Below are 18,054 nucleotides of genomic sequence, written 5' to 3' on the forward strand. Positions count from 1 at the left end.
CCGCAATCTGTCCTTTCGGGGGGAGAGAACTGTTCACAGAAGGGCAGCCGCGAGGAGACTCTCTCCCACCATCACCGCCAGAGCCCAGGACTTGCTCACACGCACCCCCCACCCCCCCCCACCCCCACCGCCCGCTTCGAGAAACATGTCAGCCGGAGTGATCAGTCCGTCACCCCAGAAATTTTCCCTTTCTCCCAAAACACTGTGCTACCAAATTCTCTGAATTCCCTGAACCTCAAGATTCCAAGTATCACAGCCAGTGCCAGGAGTAAAACCTGAAAGATGAGAGCAGAGAAAGCCCCTCTGCCAGTGCTAGGTTTCCTCTTCTCAATAATAATAATAATTATAATTATAATAATAAAAAACAAATCCTGGTTCTCTGTAATCACGGAAAAGGAAAGACTTTTTGCCAGGATTATCCCCGCCCCGTTCCTAGTTCCCACCCCCTCATTCCTACCCCAGTAAAGCCCCCTTCCACCCAGGCGACCGAGAACACGTGACCCTGGGGCACTGTCCTGAGCGCGCCCTGCGGCCATCCTCGGGCCCAACGCAGCACCCCGGCGGTGGCGGCGGCAGCGACGAGGGAAGCAGCATCTCGGGTTTACACGCGGGGAAAGCGAGACACACACCGGAAGGTGCTCAGGCGAGGATGCGGGGGGATCTTTGTAAGAACTTGCAATCCGACCTCCAGAGCCTCTTGATTCTCCATCTCATGTCCAATGACAGCACCTCTCCCGCCCCCAGTCCTTCGACCCTGGGGGGGATGGAGGGAGGGAAGGGGTGACGCGCTCGCGCTCGGGACGTCTGCACGGGAGAAGCGGGGGGGAAGCGGGGAGTCTTTCACAGTCAGTCAGTGATTCAATCTCAATTCGTCCTAAGACTTGCAACCTGGAGCCTTTCCACTACTGCCCCAGTCCGTTACAACAAAGATTAAAAAAAAAAAAAAAAAAAAAGGAAGAAAGAAATTAATGTTCCTGATTTTCTTGTGTGATTCCAGTCACTAGAAGAAGGTTGCAGGCCATGAACTGCACGCTCAGTACATTGCTCATCTGCCCGGTGTACACGCCCACGAGTTCGCCAGAGGAGCCGTCGGCTGGGGCGCTGCAGTACGTGTTCCTAATGTCCCAGACGCGTACCGAGTTGTCCATGGACGCAGAGGCGATCAGACTACTGTCCGGACTGAAGGTGAGGCTGGTGATGTTGTCCGTATGGCCCCTCAGTTCTTTATAAAGGGTCCCAGAGGCCAAGTCCCACAGCTTCAGCCGCTGGTCCTCGCCGGCCGATGCCAAGTACTTACCGTTGGGAGAAAAGGCGAGAGAGAGCACGGGGCCGCGGTGGCCGGTGAAGAGCCTCACCGAGTTCCCCTGTTGGGCACTCCACAGCCGGACAGTCTTGTCGGTCGAGCCTGTGGCTAAGTAGTTCGAATTAGGGTGGAATTTGACACAGTCCACATCTGCCAGGTGCCCGGCATATATCCTCAGCGGGTACGTCCGATCAAATGACCACAGCCTTGCGGTGCGGTCATGGGACCCGCTGGCAAAGTACAGGCTATATGGGCTAATGTCCAGGTCCCACACGGGGTAGGCATGTCCTTGGTATAACACAGTGTTGGTGAAACTCCCGAGGTCCCAGTACCTAATGGACATGTCTTCAGAACAAGAGAGCAACCCTGAGCTGTCTGCGAGGAACCTTGTGCTGTATACCGGTCCACAGTGTCCCCGTAGTATCTTCATCTCTGTGCCCGCATTATCATCCTCATCATCCTGGGAACAGTGGGGGTGGGGGTGGGGGTGGGGGATGGCAAAGAGACACACAAGAAAAAAAATGTTTAGTGGTCTGCCATGAAAACCAAAGAGTCCAGCAAAAACAGAGCATCTGCCCAGTGTCAGTGGCCTCGCGCTTAAGGGTGAGCCCAGGAAAACATCGCATGACTGCATAAAAAGTCTCCTACAACTTACAAATTGGCTTCCTGACATTCGTCCTGCAGCTAAGACTATATTAAAAGTATACAGATGCGAGGCTATTATTATAATACTGTGGACCTTTCCGTTAGGCTGGGGATAAGAGATTTCAAAAGCTGATCAAAAAACAAGTCAATGGTAATTTCCACTGTTAATTTGGATGGGCATCATTTGGAAAGATTTACTTCTGAATTCACATTACGTTCTTAGGTTCTTTTCTTCTGTGGGCAGGTCTTCATCGGTCAGTTTTAGCTGCTTTATAAACCACATCGCTCCCTGTTTCTACCCTGCTAAGAAAATTCCTGGCATTCCCATGACTGGGGTCAATGACGAAGGCAGACGTGGTCTTGATTCGAAATTAATCCAAAACCACCGTAGGGGCTGTCCACAATAAAGCTTAGACATATCAGAACGAATAGTAAACCAGAAAGGTGCAGTTACCAATAAATGACACTCACACCTTGCGACCAGGCATAAACCATAAACTGCTGGTGTCCAAAAAGAAATAAAGATGAAGGGTTTTTTTTTGTTCTTCTTCTTCTTCTTTTTTTTTTTTTTTGAGAGAGAGAGAGAGAGAGAGAAATCCATGCTGAGCACGGAGCCCAACTCGGGGCTGGATCCCACGACCCTGGGATCATGACCTGAGCTGAAATCAAGAGTCAGATGCTCAACTAATTGAGCCACCCAGGTGTCCCTAGATGGGATTTTTTTTTTTTTTTGATGTGTATTTATTTCTGAGACAAAGAGAGAGACAGAAAGAGAGAGAGGAGAGATGGGCAGAGAGAGAGGGATACACAGAATCTGAAGCAGGCTCCAGGCTCCGAGCTGAGCTGTCAGCACAGAGCCCGACGCGGGGCTTGAACTCACGAACCATGAGATCATGACCTGAGCTGAAGTCAGATGCTTAACTGACTGAGCCACCCAGGCGCCCCCCTAAGATGAAATGTTAAACTGAGACTTTCTGGAGGGTCTCAAACATTTTCCCAAACAAAGCATGGGTTTAGAATAGCTTTAAACAAAGCCAAGAGACTCATGGGATTCTTGGAAATAAATTCCTGTGTGTGGGGACAGAAAAGAAGATAGCCGCTCATAGTACTGAGGGAAGTCCCCTTCCTCACCCTCTTCCCCCCAAGGACACTATCTCTGTTCAAAATCCCGGTTCCCTTCATTCTCTCGTAGACAAGCACCTCACTTAGCACTACAGCTCTCTGTCCAGGAATTCATAAATTAACACGGGTTTTAATTAAACCCCAGGTGAACGGGGAGTAAGAAGATTTTTGAACCAACTGGCTTTGCTGCCTTAGAAATAAAAAGGTCTACGAGCCTTAGGTTCTGGTACAGGAAAAGGGCATCTTTCTCATTTCCATTTGAACACGATGAAAATCAAAATAAGACAAATGCCTTCAATGTGTACATATTTGAGGAAAAGGTAAGAGAAAATAAATACTGACGTCCATGAATATTCAGAATGGCTATTCCAGACATTCAACATTAAAAATACATAAGCATTCGGGAGCCCAACGTTCTACCGAGCGTTACCAAGAATATTAGTAATTTTCCTTTCAAAAGAGGTTACAACAACACTTTAAAATTTCAAGAATGACTCACTGCTGTACACCAGAAAGTTTATATAAAAACCGTGGGAACAAAAAACGACCCCGGATGAATTACACAGAGACCCTTTGAAGGTAATCCACAGGGCACGTTACCATCTCTGAGGCTTAAGTGGTCTTCATTTGGAGCAAGAAGTTAGGGAAGTGGGTCTTCGCCTCCTAGGTGGGGACCCTAAAATCAGGCTGGCACTTCCAGGGGTCCTGACGACTGTCCCGAGCACATGGAAAAGTGCCTGGTTGACTGTATAGACCAAGAGATGGGGAAACCAGAGCATTCCTGCTGGCTATCACTATCAGCCCTATGCCAGGACCACAGCTTAAAATAACCCAGCCACATTTTCTTCTGTGGCTCAACCCAGTCCCACAAGGGCCTCAGCATAGTCAAGCTGAAACTCTGAACAAGCAGCTGATTCACACATGCCCAGCCCAATTCTCCCTCTCCTTCCTTTCATGCCAACAGGACAAAACCCCAAACTCCCTACAATCGGCTGAACCGACAGCAAATGCGCATTGGTCCCAAATAGGAATTTTTAATTTGTAAAGTGTATTCGTGTAATACTAGATGACACCGTGTACATTATAAAACATGCGTAAGAAATTTAAAAATAAGAAAAGGAAGTATAAAAAGGTCTTCGAATGTTGTGTTTCGTACCCCTGTGCCATAGTTTGCTAAACCCTGCTTTAGGTCACGGAGGCCCTACAAATCTCGGACTTCTTATGCATGTCTGCTCCTGGACTAGGAGGTTCGATGTGCCTCAGCTCACACTCCAGACTTTCTTAGCTCAAGGGTACTCTTTGGGGTCTGAGATTTGGCCTTGGGCTGTTCTCCCATCATCAGGTGCCAATGGAACTGGAAGAGATTAAATATGGCGGGCCTGGGAGTTGGTTAAGACTTGGGAGCGAGAGAAGGCGGCTCTCGGCTCGTGGAGCTGAACACGTTGTTGTAAGTGTAAAACACACCAGATTTCCAAGACTTAGGACAAAAAAGGAGAATATAACAGATTTCGGTAATAATTTTTTTAATATTGCTTACATGTTGAAATGATAATACTTTAGCCACACTGGATTAAATAAGATACATTATTAATTTGATTTTTTCATGTGGCTACTAGAAAAATAAAAAGTACAAACAAGGCTCACGTTACACTCTTACAGGCCGGCAAAGACCTAAACGACCATTTTATACACAAATCACAGAACTGAGTGTCATTCACAACACTGACTGCTTTCCTTTTCAGACTGAAAGACTGCTGGACTGGGGCAAGGCTCGCTAGACAGTGCGTGAACGGATGCTGTACTGCAGGGCTGCTAGGAGGGTGGGAGGCTGGCAGGGATGGGGTGATCGTGTACACATACCTGAAACACAGAGAAAATCCTTGATCTGGTATCTGTGGTTTGGCCATGTTGCTCGAATGTTAAAAAGACATAGTTACCAATCAACAAGGGTAAACGCCGGACCTCATTGCTAACTTACAGAGGATGGAGGGTCTCAGACAGGAGGCGGGGGTTGGGGGGGGGGGGCGCTGCTACCTTTGGGAAGAAGGGCACTGCCGTGCCAGTTAACAGCTTTTCAGAGGTCAATCCAGAATATCTTCCAAGTTGAAGATATCGGGGCAGTGCCGTACATCCAGTTTTACTTGACTTAATAGAGAACATTTTATGCCCTCATTGGAGCTTTTGTTTTCTGATTTTTTAAAACTGAGACAGAATTCACATACTCTAAAATTCACTCTCTTTAAAAAGTATAACTCGGGCCACCTGGGTGGCTCAGTTGGTGAAGTGTCCCATTTCAGCTCAGGTCATGATCTTGTGGTTCATGGGTTTGAGCCCCACGTTGGGCTCTGTGCTGACGGCTCAGAGCCTGGAGCCCACTTCGGATTGTGCGTCTCCCTCTCTCCCTGTCCCTCCCCTGCTAACGCTCTGTCTCTGTCTCAAAAAATAAGCATTAAAAAAATTTTTTTTTACAGCATAACTCGATGGCTTTTAGTATACTCACAGAATTGTGCAACTATGACCACTTACCTAGTACAGAACATTTTCATCACCTCAAAAAAGAACCCCTTTCCCCATTAGCAATCGCTGCCCAGTTCCCTGTCCCCAGCCTCTGGCCTGGGGAAACAGTCTACTTTGTTTCTACAGATATGCCTATTCTGGATATTTCCTATAATGAAATCCTATAGTATGTGGTCCTTCGTGGCTGGCTTCTTTTACTTAGCAAAATGTTTATTTACGAGGCTCATCTACATTACAGCAGGTCTCATATGTATCTTTATAACTTTTTATGGCTGAACAGTATTCCATCACACAGATATACCACATTTTGTGTATCTGTTAATCTGCTGATTGACATTTGGGCTGTTCACACTTTGGGGCAATTATGAATAATGATATTATGAACATGTACAATTTTTTGAACATGTACAAATTTTTTTTTGAACATGTACAAATTTTTGTGTGGACATGTCTTTTCAATTCTCTTGGGCATATATCTGGAAATGGAATTGCTGGGTCTGATCAATATTTTAAATACCTACTATTAAAACATTTTATCCACTAACTTGTGCAACAGCTGTTGCTTCACAAAGATTAAGGCAGAGGTTGCAAAGTGGAGTTTTGATTGGGTTTTCGTGTCCTTTCGTACTTCCTACCAGCTCTTTGATCCAGGTAGCTTTACCATTTACTTTTACCTGCTTGGCCTCTACAAGCATGTGAGTTTGTGATCTTTGCATTAAGAGCTTCTATTTTAGGGGCGCCTGGGTGGCTCAGTCAGTTGAGTGTCCGACTTCAGCTCAGGTCATTGATGATCTCACGGTTTGTGGGTTCGAGCCCCGTGTCAGGCTCTGTGCTGACAGCTCAGAGCCTGGGGCCTGCTTCGGACTCTGTATCTCCTTCTCTCTCTGCCCCTCCCCCACTCGTGCACTGTCTCACTCTGTCTCTCAAAAATAAATCAATGTGAAAAAAAAAAAGAGTTTCTATTTTAGGGGTGCCTGGGTGGCTCAGTCGGGTAAGCATCTGACTTCGGCTCAGGTCATGATCTTGTGGTTTGTGAGTTTGAGCCCCATGTCGGGCTCTGGGCTGACAGCTCAGAGCTTGGAGCCTGCTTCGTATCCCATGTCTCCCTCTCTCTCTCTCTCTCTGCCCCTCCCCCACTTGCACTCTCTCTCTCTCTCAAAAATAAACATTAAGAAAATTTTTTTAAGAGTTTCCATTTTAATTGTGAATTCTACAAGAAGTCCAAGTTCTCATTCAAGAAACATTAAAACCTATCAGAACTGATTTATACCTTGCTTTCCCCCAAAATGTGCCTCGTCAGAAACCAAAAAACCAAAAACCACCCCCCTCCCCACCATAACGACAAAAACTTCCCTAAACTGCTATGACAAAATGGGTGGGGGGGGTGGGGGGTAGAAATCCCAAACAGGAAACCCCTCACAACATAATGGGACGATCTCAACTTTAGTTCTAAAGGTAAAAGAAAGTTTGTTCACAAGGAAAGCAGTACCTTCCTACTGTAGCAGAATCTATGGTACTTTCCATGTGGATAATGGCGAATAAATCAGGAAGATACCTAAACAAAACAAGCGCTCCCCTGACATCACCTCTTCTGAGTCGAATAGCATGTCCCACCATCCACCCAGGTGGTCAAGTCTGAGACACAGATGTCCTCCTCGACTCTTCCTTTGCCTCCAGCCCCTCCACTGAATCCAGTGCTGGAGCCCTCATCTAACCTGTCCACTGTGCTCCCTTCCTGCCGCCACTCCCCTTGCTCAGGCCACCGTAATCCCTCACGCAGCCTGTGGCGCCATACTGCTTCCTGTCTTACCACTCCCAACGGTAGCTACATTTAATTTCTATCACTTCCTGGAATTCATCATGTTATTCTTCGCTTCTGGGTCTTCAAATGCACGCCTTCCAAAGCCTGGAAATCTCTACAGAATAGGTCACAAAGCTAATTCTCAGTGGTAGCCCAGGTAGAATCTTAAAACGTTTTTTGAACCTAATGTTCTTTCCTTCTTCGTATTTATCTTTCTCTTTGCTGTCTTCCTTTATGTTAACTTGTAATGCCTAGAATAATCTCCAAACAATATCATCAAGCTGATAAGGTCAGCAGGAATAATTTCTCTCCTTGTATTTACAGAAGGTTGTAACTCAACGAAGGCAACATCCTTCAGTTGTATGTGAAGAATGCTCAACAGGCTAGAATTGTCTCCTAGGAAAAGAAATCTAAAAATTCAAATACATGAGCAATAAAAAATATCTCGGGGGTGCCTTGGTGGCTCAGTTGGTTGAGTGTCTGACTCTTGGTTTCAGTTCAGGTCATGATCTCATGGTTGGGGGATCGAGCCCCGCACTGGGCTCTGCTCTGACAGGGTAGAGCCTGCTTGGGATTCTCCCTCCCTCTCTCTCTGACCCTCCCTCACTTGTACTCTCTCTCTCAAAATAAATAAATAAAGTTAAAAAGGTATTTTGGAGGGTACTGTAAGATTCTAGAAATCAAAGGGTGTGTATTGGAATTTAGACCTTTTACTCATCACAACAAACTCCTCTGTATCATCTCAGTCACAAGAAAGAAAAATTCAAAGATCATATTAACTGGAAGTTGATTAAGAAAACAAGAATTGGAAAAAAGGGCTTATTTTGTGCATCCAATATTCTTGATATCCTTATCACCTATGGAAATTACGTTGAACTTTTCTAAACTCCTTAATTTTTCAACCCCATGCAAAGAATTTTCCATCGAAACTAACTTGAGCCACAGCTCCCTGAATTTCAGTGGTGAGATGACGAAAATATTCTAGCCCCCAGCTGTTGTGGGGCCACTTTCAGGGAAGGCGAACTCTATGAAATTTCTCTCTTTGCCCACATGTTTTCTAAGACAGTAACTCTCAGGGACTTGAAACTCGGGCCACTCGGCCTGCCTTTTCGGTAACCATCCCTAAACAAACCGAACAAGATCATTACCCCGACTGATGGGTGAAATGTCAACTATACTTCCTGTGTACTTTTCAAAATGGGGTTTGGGAACGCCCCGGGGGGACATGAAGCCAGAGGACGTGCACTGGCCCCAGGAAGGCCAGTAACATCCAGTGTTGGTGAGGGTGAAGGGAGACCAGAGTTCTCATTTACCGTTGATGTGACCGGAAAATGAGAATATTTATCATAATTTAAAGTGCAGACCCTCTGACCCAGCAATCCTACTTCTAAATGTTTATGTTTGCACAAGTGTACACCCTGGCTGCCACCGCTGTCACCGCCACCCACACCCACACCCACACTTACTGTAAATCTCAATATTAGCTAAAGGTCTTTAATTAGGCTTAGCAATGTTGTCCACATTCAGACAGTAACAAACACTGATCGATCATTAATGATGTTCAGTTAATGTTGTTAAGAATAGTTTTCATGTCTTCCAAGGTTAGGCATGAGCAGGAATTCAATGGCTACAGGTTACATGGGCATTAGTCTGGCTGCGGCTATACGGTGAAGGAAATAACGAAGTCCATTCTCCATAAGATCTGTCATGTTTGGTAAGAACTCTAAGCAAATTAGTAAGGCAGGTGTAGGCAAGAAAACTGATATTCATACCTCCTCCTCCAGAATGTCACAAGCCAAGTGGATGCGGGACACGTCTACTTGATGGGGTTCTGACTTTAACTTCCTGGCTCGTAAACTCCACAGTTTTATGCAGGAGTTGTCAAACCCCGCAGCAAGCAGCTTGCTGTCTGGGGAGATTTCCGCAGTGTTCAACAGCTGCTCTGTGTTATAGAAGGCATAGAAACAGATGGTAGTGAGGGAGGGAGGGCCATCCTTGACGCGCTTAATGCTCTCCTGCAAGACCTCCAGGGCAGCCTCGTTCTGCAGGATAGGGGCGGGCATGTCGGCGGGCTCTAAGCCGTTGCCCTCGCTCCGGGAGGAGCCGCCGCTGGCGTAGAGCTGGTAATCTGTTCTCTTGGCAGGCTGCACGTCAAGATGGATATGCAAGGTGAGGACTTTGCACAGGGCGGTGTTGTTGTCACTTTGGAGGTAGCGGATAAGGTAGTTGTAGCTGTCTTCCTGCAGACGGACCACGTACTTGTTATCTAGGAATGCTCGAAGCTTGAAGTTAGACAGGATGTCCTGGATGGTTTGAGTGGTCTGTAGCTGCTCAATGACATCCTTCTGGCTAGCGTTCTGCAGAAACATCCCATGGAAGCGGCTGTAAAAACTTTCCACTGTGCTCTTAGGACTGTTCTGGACCAGGTTGAGATGGAGGTAGACAAAGAGAGGATAGAGGAGAGGCATCACTTCGTGGCTATGCTGGGAATCAGAATCTACAATGAAAAAAACAAAAAACAAAAAACAAAAAACGAGGGCTTTATAATCAGTATAATTTCAAGGAATAATGGGACTCTCCCGGGGAGCCCACCATCACAGAACACTTTCTGGTCAGGACTATCGACTGAAATAGAAGCCCAACGTGGAATTGTGGAAATTCAAAGCCTTCTGACTGAAGAAGAAAGAGCAGGGACTCTGAAGTCCAGCAAAACTGGGTCTGAAGTCGGCCACAAATCAGGACTTTGATGCCCAGAGAGGTTAAGTGACTTGCCTAAGTCCTCACGACACGTCAGGGGCTTGTGCCCAGGTCTTCGAGGTTCAGTACTTTCCCTTCAATATGTTTCTCAAAACTGGGGAGCGCAGACCTCTGAGGGTCCTTAGATATATTCTTGGGAGACTGTGACTTCTTCACAGACACTTTTTAACTCGATGATGATTAAAAAAACAAAAAACAAAAAAAAACGAACACAAGTGTATTCAGAATGTCTGGATGGCCATTAAGCAAGTACTGACATACGATTTTAGTGCTCGATTTAATTTTGTGATTACTTCTGGCAGCCGTCACCTAAAGTGATATCAGGGAGTACTTATTTTTGTGAGTTCATTACCGTGTCTCCCTACCCAGGCTGGCACGCCCTAACACTAAGATGACAACATCCATCCCTTGTTGTCCCGTATCTGCCAGTGTGATCATTTTGATTATGTTGACTACAAAATAAAACTTCTCTTTTGCAGTGATAATTTACAGATGAGACATTTTCATGTCATTAAGGCTAAACCATTTACTAATTTGAGACTTTAACATCAGGAAGCTATGTGACAAAGGATGTTCAAAAACGTGTCCGGCTTTAAATGTCACAGGCGAACGAGAAAAGCCCTGAGGTGTATCTGACACCTACGTTGAGTGAGGGCAGAGTGAGCCATGAAGGCACAAAGGTCGTTCAGCCAGAGGCCAGTGGGGGTGGCAGGACCTTACGCGGGGTGCAAGGGCCTCCGGGAAGCTGAGTGCAGGCTAGCCTGTGTCACAGCCAGCAGCACCGTCCCCAACTCCACCTGGAGCAGCAAGTTAGTTCCGGCAAAATCCATCCGATATATTCACTTGCTGTTAATTGGAACTTTAATGCTTTTGTGGTTTTGCTTGCACTTGATTTGTGAGTTTCGGTTTCATTTGGAAATACGGCAGCCATAAGGGTTTTATATCGAGTGTAATGTTTGCACATAAACAAACAAGTACCCAAATGCTTTCAGTCAGCATTTGCTGCTTCTGCTGGCATCTTTTTTTCCCCTTCGTGAAAAAGAATCCATTCATGGCTCAAAAGCAGGAACATCGGAGAATCTTGCCTCCCTAATTTGATGACAAATGATACCCGCATGGTATCTCTACCCAACACCCTACTTCACTTTATCACAGGTGAATTAATTGTACAATACGTACAGTTTAGAATAAAGGCGTCCCTACTGCAAGACATGTTTAGAAAATGAACTGAAATTACGACTGTCACCGGGCCGCTCTGGGCTCCTCCTGTCTCCAGCAGGCAAAGAAGGGAGTTGCAGTGCTGGCTGGGCCGACTGATCCTGACTACCAAGGGGACACTGGACGGTCACTCCACAGTGGAGGAAAGGAAGGGTATGTCTGGACTACAGGAGATCCCTTAGGGCATCTCTTGGTCTCATTCTGTCCCTTGGTTAAGGGTAACGGAAAACTACAAAACTCTAATCGAGGCAGGTCCAGTAACGGCCCAAGGCTCTTCAGAAATGAAGGTATGGATCATCCCATCAGGTAAAGACCCAGGACCAGCTGAGGGGTTCGCTGAAGGGAAAGAAAATACAGAACGGGTAGAAGAAGGTAGTTACCCACCAAGAATGAAATATGTGACCAGTTACAGAAATGAAGATTATTTATGTAACCCTCCCTATTTTGTTGTGAATAAGTGTGTGTGTGTGTGTATCTATAGGCAAATATCTTTGTTTTCTTTCCTCTCTTATTCCCTTATCATGTACACAAGTTACTCTGATTTTGTATCAGAGTATTTAAGTATTGTTAACTTTATGCCATAGTATTTAAGTTTCAGGATATCAAGGAAAAGAGTAAATCACCTAAGGACTTTGTTTTTTCTTCTGGGGGAAGGATTAGTGCATTTTTCACTGTCCTCAGGAGAGCTGTATCATGTTGGGTGGAATAATGACCTTGTTAATAACCTTTATTTGGAGAGTAAGTACGCTTTCAGGAGATGGGTACGGGTGCCAAGTTGACAGGGGGTGGACTTGTGGTGGTTAATTTCGTGTCAACTTGGCTCGGTCATAATGCCCAGATACTTAAACATTATTCTGGATGGTTCTGTGAAGGTATTTTGTTTTTTAGATGCGACTAATGTTTAAGTCAGTAGACTTTGAGTAAAGCAGATTATCCTCCATAATGTGGGTGAGCCTCGTCCAATCAATTGAAGGCCTTATAAGAACAAACACTGATCTCCCCGGAAGAGGGAATTCTGCCAGGAGAAGAGGGAATTCTTTGTATTTGAACTGCAACGCTTCCCAGGGTATCCAGCCTGCCTGCCGGTTCTGTGGATTTTGGACTTGCTAGCCTCCAGAACTGCATGCACTGACTCCTTGAAACGTATCTCTCTGCACATATACCCTATCAGTTGTGTTTCTATGGAGGGCCCAGATACAGACTTTGGTCTTTAATTCTTTTTTTTTTTTTTTTTAATGTTTATTCATTTTTGAGACACTGAAAGAGACAGAGCAGGAGCGGGGGAGGAGCAGAGAGAGAGAGAGACACACACACACAATCCGAAGCAGGCTCCAGGCTCTGAGCTGTCAGCACAGAGCTCGGTGTGGGGCCCTGAACTCACGAACTGTGATATCATGACCTGAGCTGAAGTCGGATGCCTAACCGACTGAGCCACCCAGGCACCCCAATTCTTTAAATGTTTCTTCTGTAAATGCTGTAATTCTTTAGAAGAGCTCCCGAAAATTTTTTCTTTAGAAGCTGTAATTTTTTTTTTAAATTCTTGTAGGTCTATTTACTTTCGAGAGAGCAAGCGAGTGCGAGCGGGGAAGGGGCGGAGAGCGCAGGAGACACAGACTCCAAAGCAGGCTCCAGGCTCTGAGCTGTCAGCACAGAGCCCGACGCGGGGCTCGAACACACAAACTGTGGATCATGACCTGAGCCGAAGCCAGACACTTAAGCAACTAAGCCACCCAGGTGCCCCTAAATGCTGTAGTTCTTTAGAAGAGCTCTGGAAAATTTTTTTCCCCAAAATACTAATGAAAAAACCAAAACCAAAACAGCTCAATCCTTATCAACTGGATTTCCGATATACGATGGGGATGAATTGTTTGCAATTCCTTAAAATCTTAGTTTCAGGCTTCCTTTTCAAAATGAGAGGCATTTTAGTTTAATAAGTTTATAGAAAGAACCTAGCCAGCAAGAAACAGGGCTGCACTGCTTCAAAACTGACTGAAATTCACTGCTGTTTCAGCTCAGTTTCAAAATTGCTTAGCTGTTCTCTCTTGTCTGAAGAGAACTGGTCAGGTATAAAATAACATTTTGATCAACGTACTCATTATGTGGAACAAGGTGAGACCCACATGATTCATCTTGTTTCCTTGCAATCATAACACGCACTTTGGATTCTGCTCAAAGGGGACCCACTTAAAATAGATTTTTTCTAATTTCAAAAGGAGCATATCCTCCGAAAAGCGCGATTTTCTTTCCTCCCATCCATCTACCCGCCGGCTACGTAACAAATGCCTACTTGGAGCCACACTCCTCTGGTGGGAAAGAAGAGGAAGCTTTTCATGGAGTTTGCAGACATCAGCAGCGAAAAGGACACGAGGTTAGGTGAAAACCGAGCTTGTCAGTCCGTGTCCTCCTGCCTGTCTCTGTGTGGTCTGACCCCACTACGTGGCACCCCGGCCTCTACTCTGAAACACCACACTGCCCAGCTTGACTTCTTACCTCCCTCCCTCCTGGGCTCCGCTTCTCCCTCGTGTTCCTCAAATGCTCATTTCACTTTCAGGAGTGAACACGGAGTGTGTGTTTCCTGTGACCCAGGCACCTGACATCCGTCATTGTGTCTAAGGGTCACGGCTGGCCCCAGATTCACACCTGGACCGAATGGTTCCAAAGCCTCTGCTCTTCCTACTGTGCCTCCTGAAGAAAAGGGCCCACAGCAGTAGGTGAGCTCCCAGAATCTCTCGCCCACAGGTAACTTACGGAGGAAAAAAACACTCCGGGTGCTCCAGCCTGAGATGCTCTTATTTTCCTACTATCTTCGAGATTGATCATCTCCTAAAACTGGAATTTGCACCTCCGTGAAGCTGATGCTGAGTTCTTTATCACGAGGCTGTATCTTCTCTTAAATACTAGCCTCGGTTTCCTACTGCAGTCTATACCATGGGAGGCTACCATCATCATGATGTACAAGACACAACGTGACTTATTTCTGCCCAATGTAGCTTAAGCCCCGGTTTGTCACAGAGCCCGAGTCATCCTCCTTTGATCTTGAGCCTTGGAGAGTCTACCTTGGAAATTTAATTATGAGATCCAGACCCTGTTTTCCATTTTCACACCTCCGCTGAGTTCTGGTCCTTACTCACCTCCCTTCGCAAGCAACTACTGCAGCGGACTTCAGGCTGGCCTCTGTGCCATCCCACTTGCAAACCCTGTCACAAACTGCCCTTAGACTAACATTCCTGTTGGTTGTCTCCGCCAGGAGACAGGAAGAGGCTCACGCTTCCAGGCCCAGTGGTCAGGTCTCTCCTCAGCCTGGCTCCAGGGTATCTGGCTTTCTCTGCAATCGGAAAGCCCTGTTCTCAACCAAGCTCGTTTTCTCCCTGCTCCTAGAGGGGAAAATTGCCATCTGTACCCTCTCGTTCCTATCTTTTCCCCATACCCCGAATCCTCCTCCTTCTCCTCTCCCACCATTTACTGAAATCCACCCCACCTTCCAAATGCTAACTTCAATTCTACCCCCTACTCAGGAAGGCTTTCTCGACTACCCCATCCAACGTTCACCTTTCTTTCAGAATGCGATTCCTAGACGTACAAAATTCAACACTGGTTTCACACTGCTTGTGAAAATTCTTCCACTATGTTTGAACTTTATTTAAAAACTTTTAGTTTTAGACTTCTGTGGTTTGGATTGCTTCTCACTTAGATTAATTACTATAAGTTATACTTTATTTTGGTGCTCAGGAAACACTTGTTCGTTTGACTTGGTTGACTACTCTTCAGAGGCCTGAGGGTATGCAAAAATGTTTCGGGAAAAGCAGTCTGTAAAAACACACGACAAAACATATATTCACCCCCTCCAAATAACCTGTGCCCAGTGGATTAAGGAATTATAGGTAAAATAACAGACAACTTCCTCAGTTTTGAAACAAGACAAAGGAGAGGGTTAGTAGATTACAATTTACTGCAATGTAAAGTTCTGGCTGAAGGACATTATGAGATGAGAATAAAGAAGATACCACATATTAGGAAAAAACCAGCATCCTCAAATACAAGGAGTCAACATTTACTCCATGTTAAGAGTTTGAGCAGGTATATACATATTTTTTTAATCTTTATTTTTGAGAGAGAGACAGCATGTAAGCAGGGGAGGAGCAGAGAGAGAGGGAGACACAGAATCTGAAGCAGGCTCCAGGCTCTGAACTAGCTGTCAGCACAGAGCCTGACGCGGGGCTCGAACTCACGAACTATGAGATCATGACCTGAGCCAAAGTCGGACACTCAACCGACTGAGCCACCCAGGCGCCCCGCAAATATTTAAGAATAACATCAAGAGCCCAAAGAAATAAATTGAAGCAGAAAACTTAGCACCAGGGTAAATCACATCAGTGAGCAATTAAATGTATTCATAATTCTCCATTGCAAGAAGTAACCACAGTTCTGTATCATGAAATTATTCCAATGAGCCTATCATATCTATGCTTCATTGATTTAAAAACGTAAACAAAAATCTATACAGTATCACTACAGTCACGAGTGTCATGCATAATAGAAATAAGTCGTATCTATGACAAGAGTCATCTCATGAGGTGAGTACAGGGAAGGCATCACTATTGTAATGATACATTGGGGCTTTATGCTTTTGTCTGTCTCCCTCATTAGACAGTGGGCTCCACACCAATACTCTCTATTGCAATACCACTGCTTAACATAAATATCGGCTGAATGGATGAAAGACAAAGGCTGAGAAGAGTTAGGCATTCCTTTCCAAACCAGCTTCCCCATCAATAGCACAGAGAGACAAATCTATCGTGGAGAGAGAAATAGAGCCCTATTTTAAAAACAGAGTAAAATGGCTTTCTAAAGACTGAATTAAAAATTTTGAAATACTGCTTTAAGCCTCCAAAGCGAATGCCAATGATTAAATTATCTCCAAGTTCTTGCTTACCTCTGAATGAAATCCTTCTTATAAATTCAATTTTTTTTTTTTTTTTTTAATCCTTACTGGAGATGGAGAGCAGCTGATCACTGTTCTGAGATATTTAACATTCATATGATATGAGGATCTTAATGGAATTTCTTTCTTTTCAGTTTAAACTTAATAGACTCTTTTTACTAAACCTTTAAGTTTCATGATTTTTTCATTTTTGTAACCATTTAAAAGACTATACTTCTGAATTCCAGCAATCAACAACTCTGAGGCTGATAAGATAACCCTCTCTAAGGTTTTATTTCGTAACGTTTATTCCCTGTAACATTTTGGCCATTTTCCCCAACCGCAGGACACAGGAAATATGGAATCTCTCCTTTAAAATACAAACTATTAAAGGTCAAGTAAAATCAGGACAACCCTAAGTGAAATAAAACTAGATGTATTATTTTGGTTTATAACTGATTGCATTATATGCACCTTTACCATTAAAGATTATTATTGAGGATTTTTCAAATAAAAAAAAAGAAAACAACCTCAAAGAGTTTTAACTATAATTTACTACTAACCATTTTATCTGCCAGTTACTCTCAATCCTTTGAGGGCAGAGAGTTTTGTATGTCTTGTACTTCAAGGTATCGTGTATGAAGAAAGTACTCAAGAAAGTTTGATTAATAACCTGAATCAAGCTGGTCTCCCTCACTGCAATAATCTTTCCAACATTAAAATTATAATCAGTCATCTTGGGACTGGATGGATGAGAACACTTGGTTATACTTTTGAATCGGTTTTTCTTTAAAAAAAAATTTTTTTTTAATGTTTATTTTTGAGAGAGAGAGAGAGAGAGAGAGAGACAGAGCATGAGTCGGGGAGGAGCAGAGAAGAGAGGGAGACACAGAGTCCGAAGCAGGCTCCAGGCTCCGAGCTGTCAGCACAGAGCCCGGCGCAGGGCTCAAACCCACGAACTGTGAGATCATGACCTGACTCGAAGTTGGACGCTTAACCGACTGAGCCACCCAGGCACCCCTTGAATCGCCTTTTCTATTTCAAATACAAGGAAACCAGAGCCCCAGAGAGGCCAAGCAACTCCATTTTTTTTTAAGTGATGAATTTAAAAAGTCATACAGGGAGTTAACAGAACTGATTGGAACTCGTATCTACTGATTTTGCATTCTAGTGGTCATTACACCACCCATGAATGGTCTAAATTACTTCTAATTTTTTATCTTGCCGATTCATGAGAACAACAGCCTTGCACTTGGGGAAATAAGGGGAAAAGCTCATCCTGAGATGTGCTATATTAGTAACAGCAATTTCAACGTACATTTCAAATTCTCTACATTTAAGTATGTTTCTCTACACGGCTGATTGAGCTTTCGCTGTTTCAACCCAAGTTCTAGTCAGTCTGCTGACAGCCACAGGTAAAACGGTGAACAAAACATCTGGAGCCCTGGTTCTGGCACACTTTAACCTTGTGATTTAACCCTCTTACGAATTCCAATAGATTGTAATACTGAGTACAAGGGCTGTGCGAAACCACCTTGGAATCTCTACTATGTACACCATACCTGGAATATACTAGGTTCTGAGGGACATTTGCATGATTCTTTCTTGATAAGAAGTAGCTCCTGGGGCTGAGTACTTACCAGTGAGAAAATTCCGTAGTCGTCCAAACTGTACTTCATATTGCTGGGGCTCTGCCTGGCAAGGGGCTGCGGACACGATGTTGGCACAACCGGATTCGGATTGGACTGAGGCGGAAAAGATACACGAGAT

General features: G+C 44.8%; 1 protein-coding gene across 4 annotated transcripts in view; it reads right to left on the reverse strand.

Annotated features, from left to right (window-relative positions):
* Positions 1-922: 922 nt before the first annotated feature.
* The window catches only part of TAF5L (TATA-box binding protein associated factor 5 like), a 31,625-nt gene continuing 14,493 nt past the window's right edge, over positions 923-18,054 (reverse strand). For all 4 annotated transcript variants that reach the window (XM_060642779.3, XM_060642782.3, XM_060642780.3 and 1 more), the window contains exons 3-5: positions 17,925-18,029; positions 9,161-9,885; positions 923-1,763 (exon numbers count right to left, since the gene is read on the reverse strand). In XM_060642779.3, the coding sequence (XP_060498762.1) occupies positions 966-1,763; positions 9,161-9,885; positions 17,925-18,029 (1,628 nt within the window). In that variant the 3' untranslated portion in view covers positions 923-965. The remainder of the gene's footprint in view (positions 1,764-9,160; positions 9,886-17,924; positions 18,030-18,054) is intronic.

The sequence above is a fragment of the Panthera onca genome, chromosome D2 (assembly GCF_046562875.1).
Source record: "Panthera onca isolate mPanOnc1 chromosome D2, mPanOnc1 haplotype 2, whole genome shotgun sequence".
In the NCBI taxonomy this organism is placed as follows: Eukaryota; Metazoa; Chordata; class Mammalia; order Carnivora; family Felidae; genus Panthera; species Panthera onca.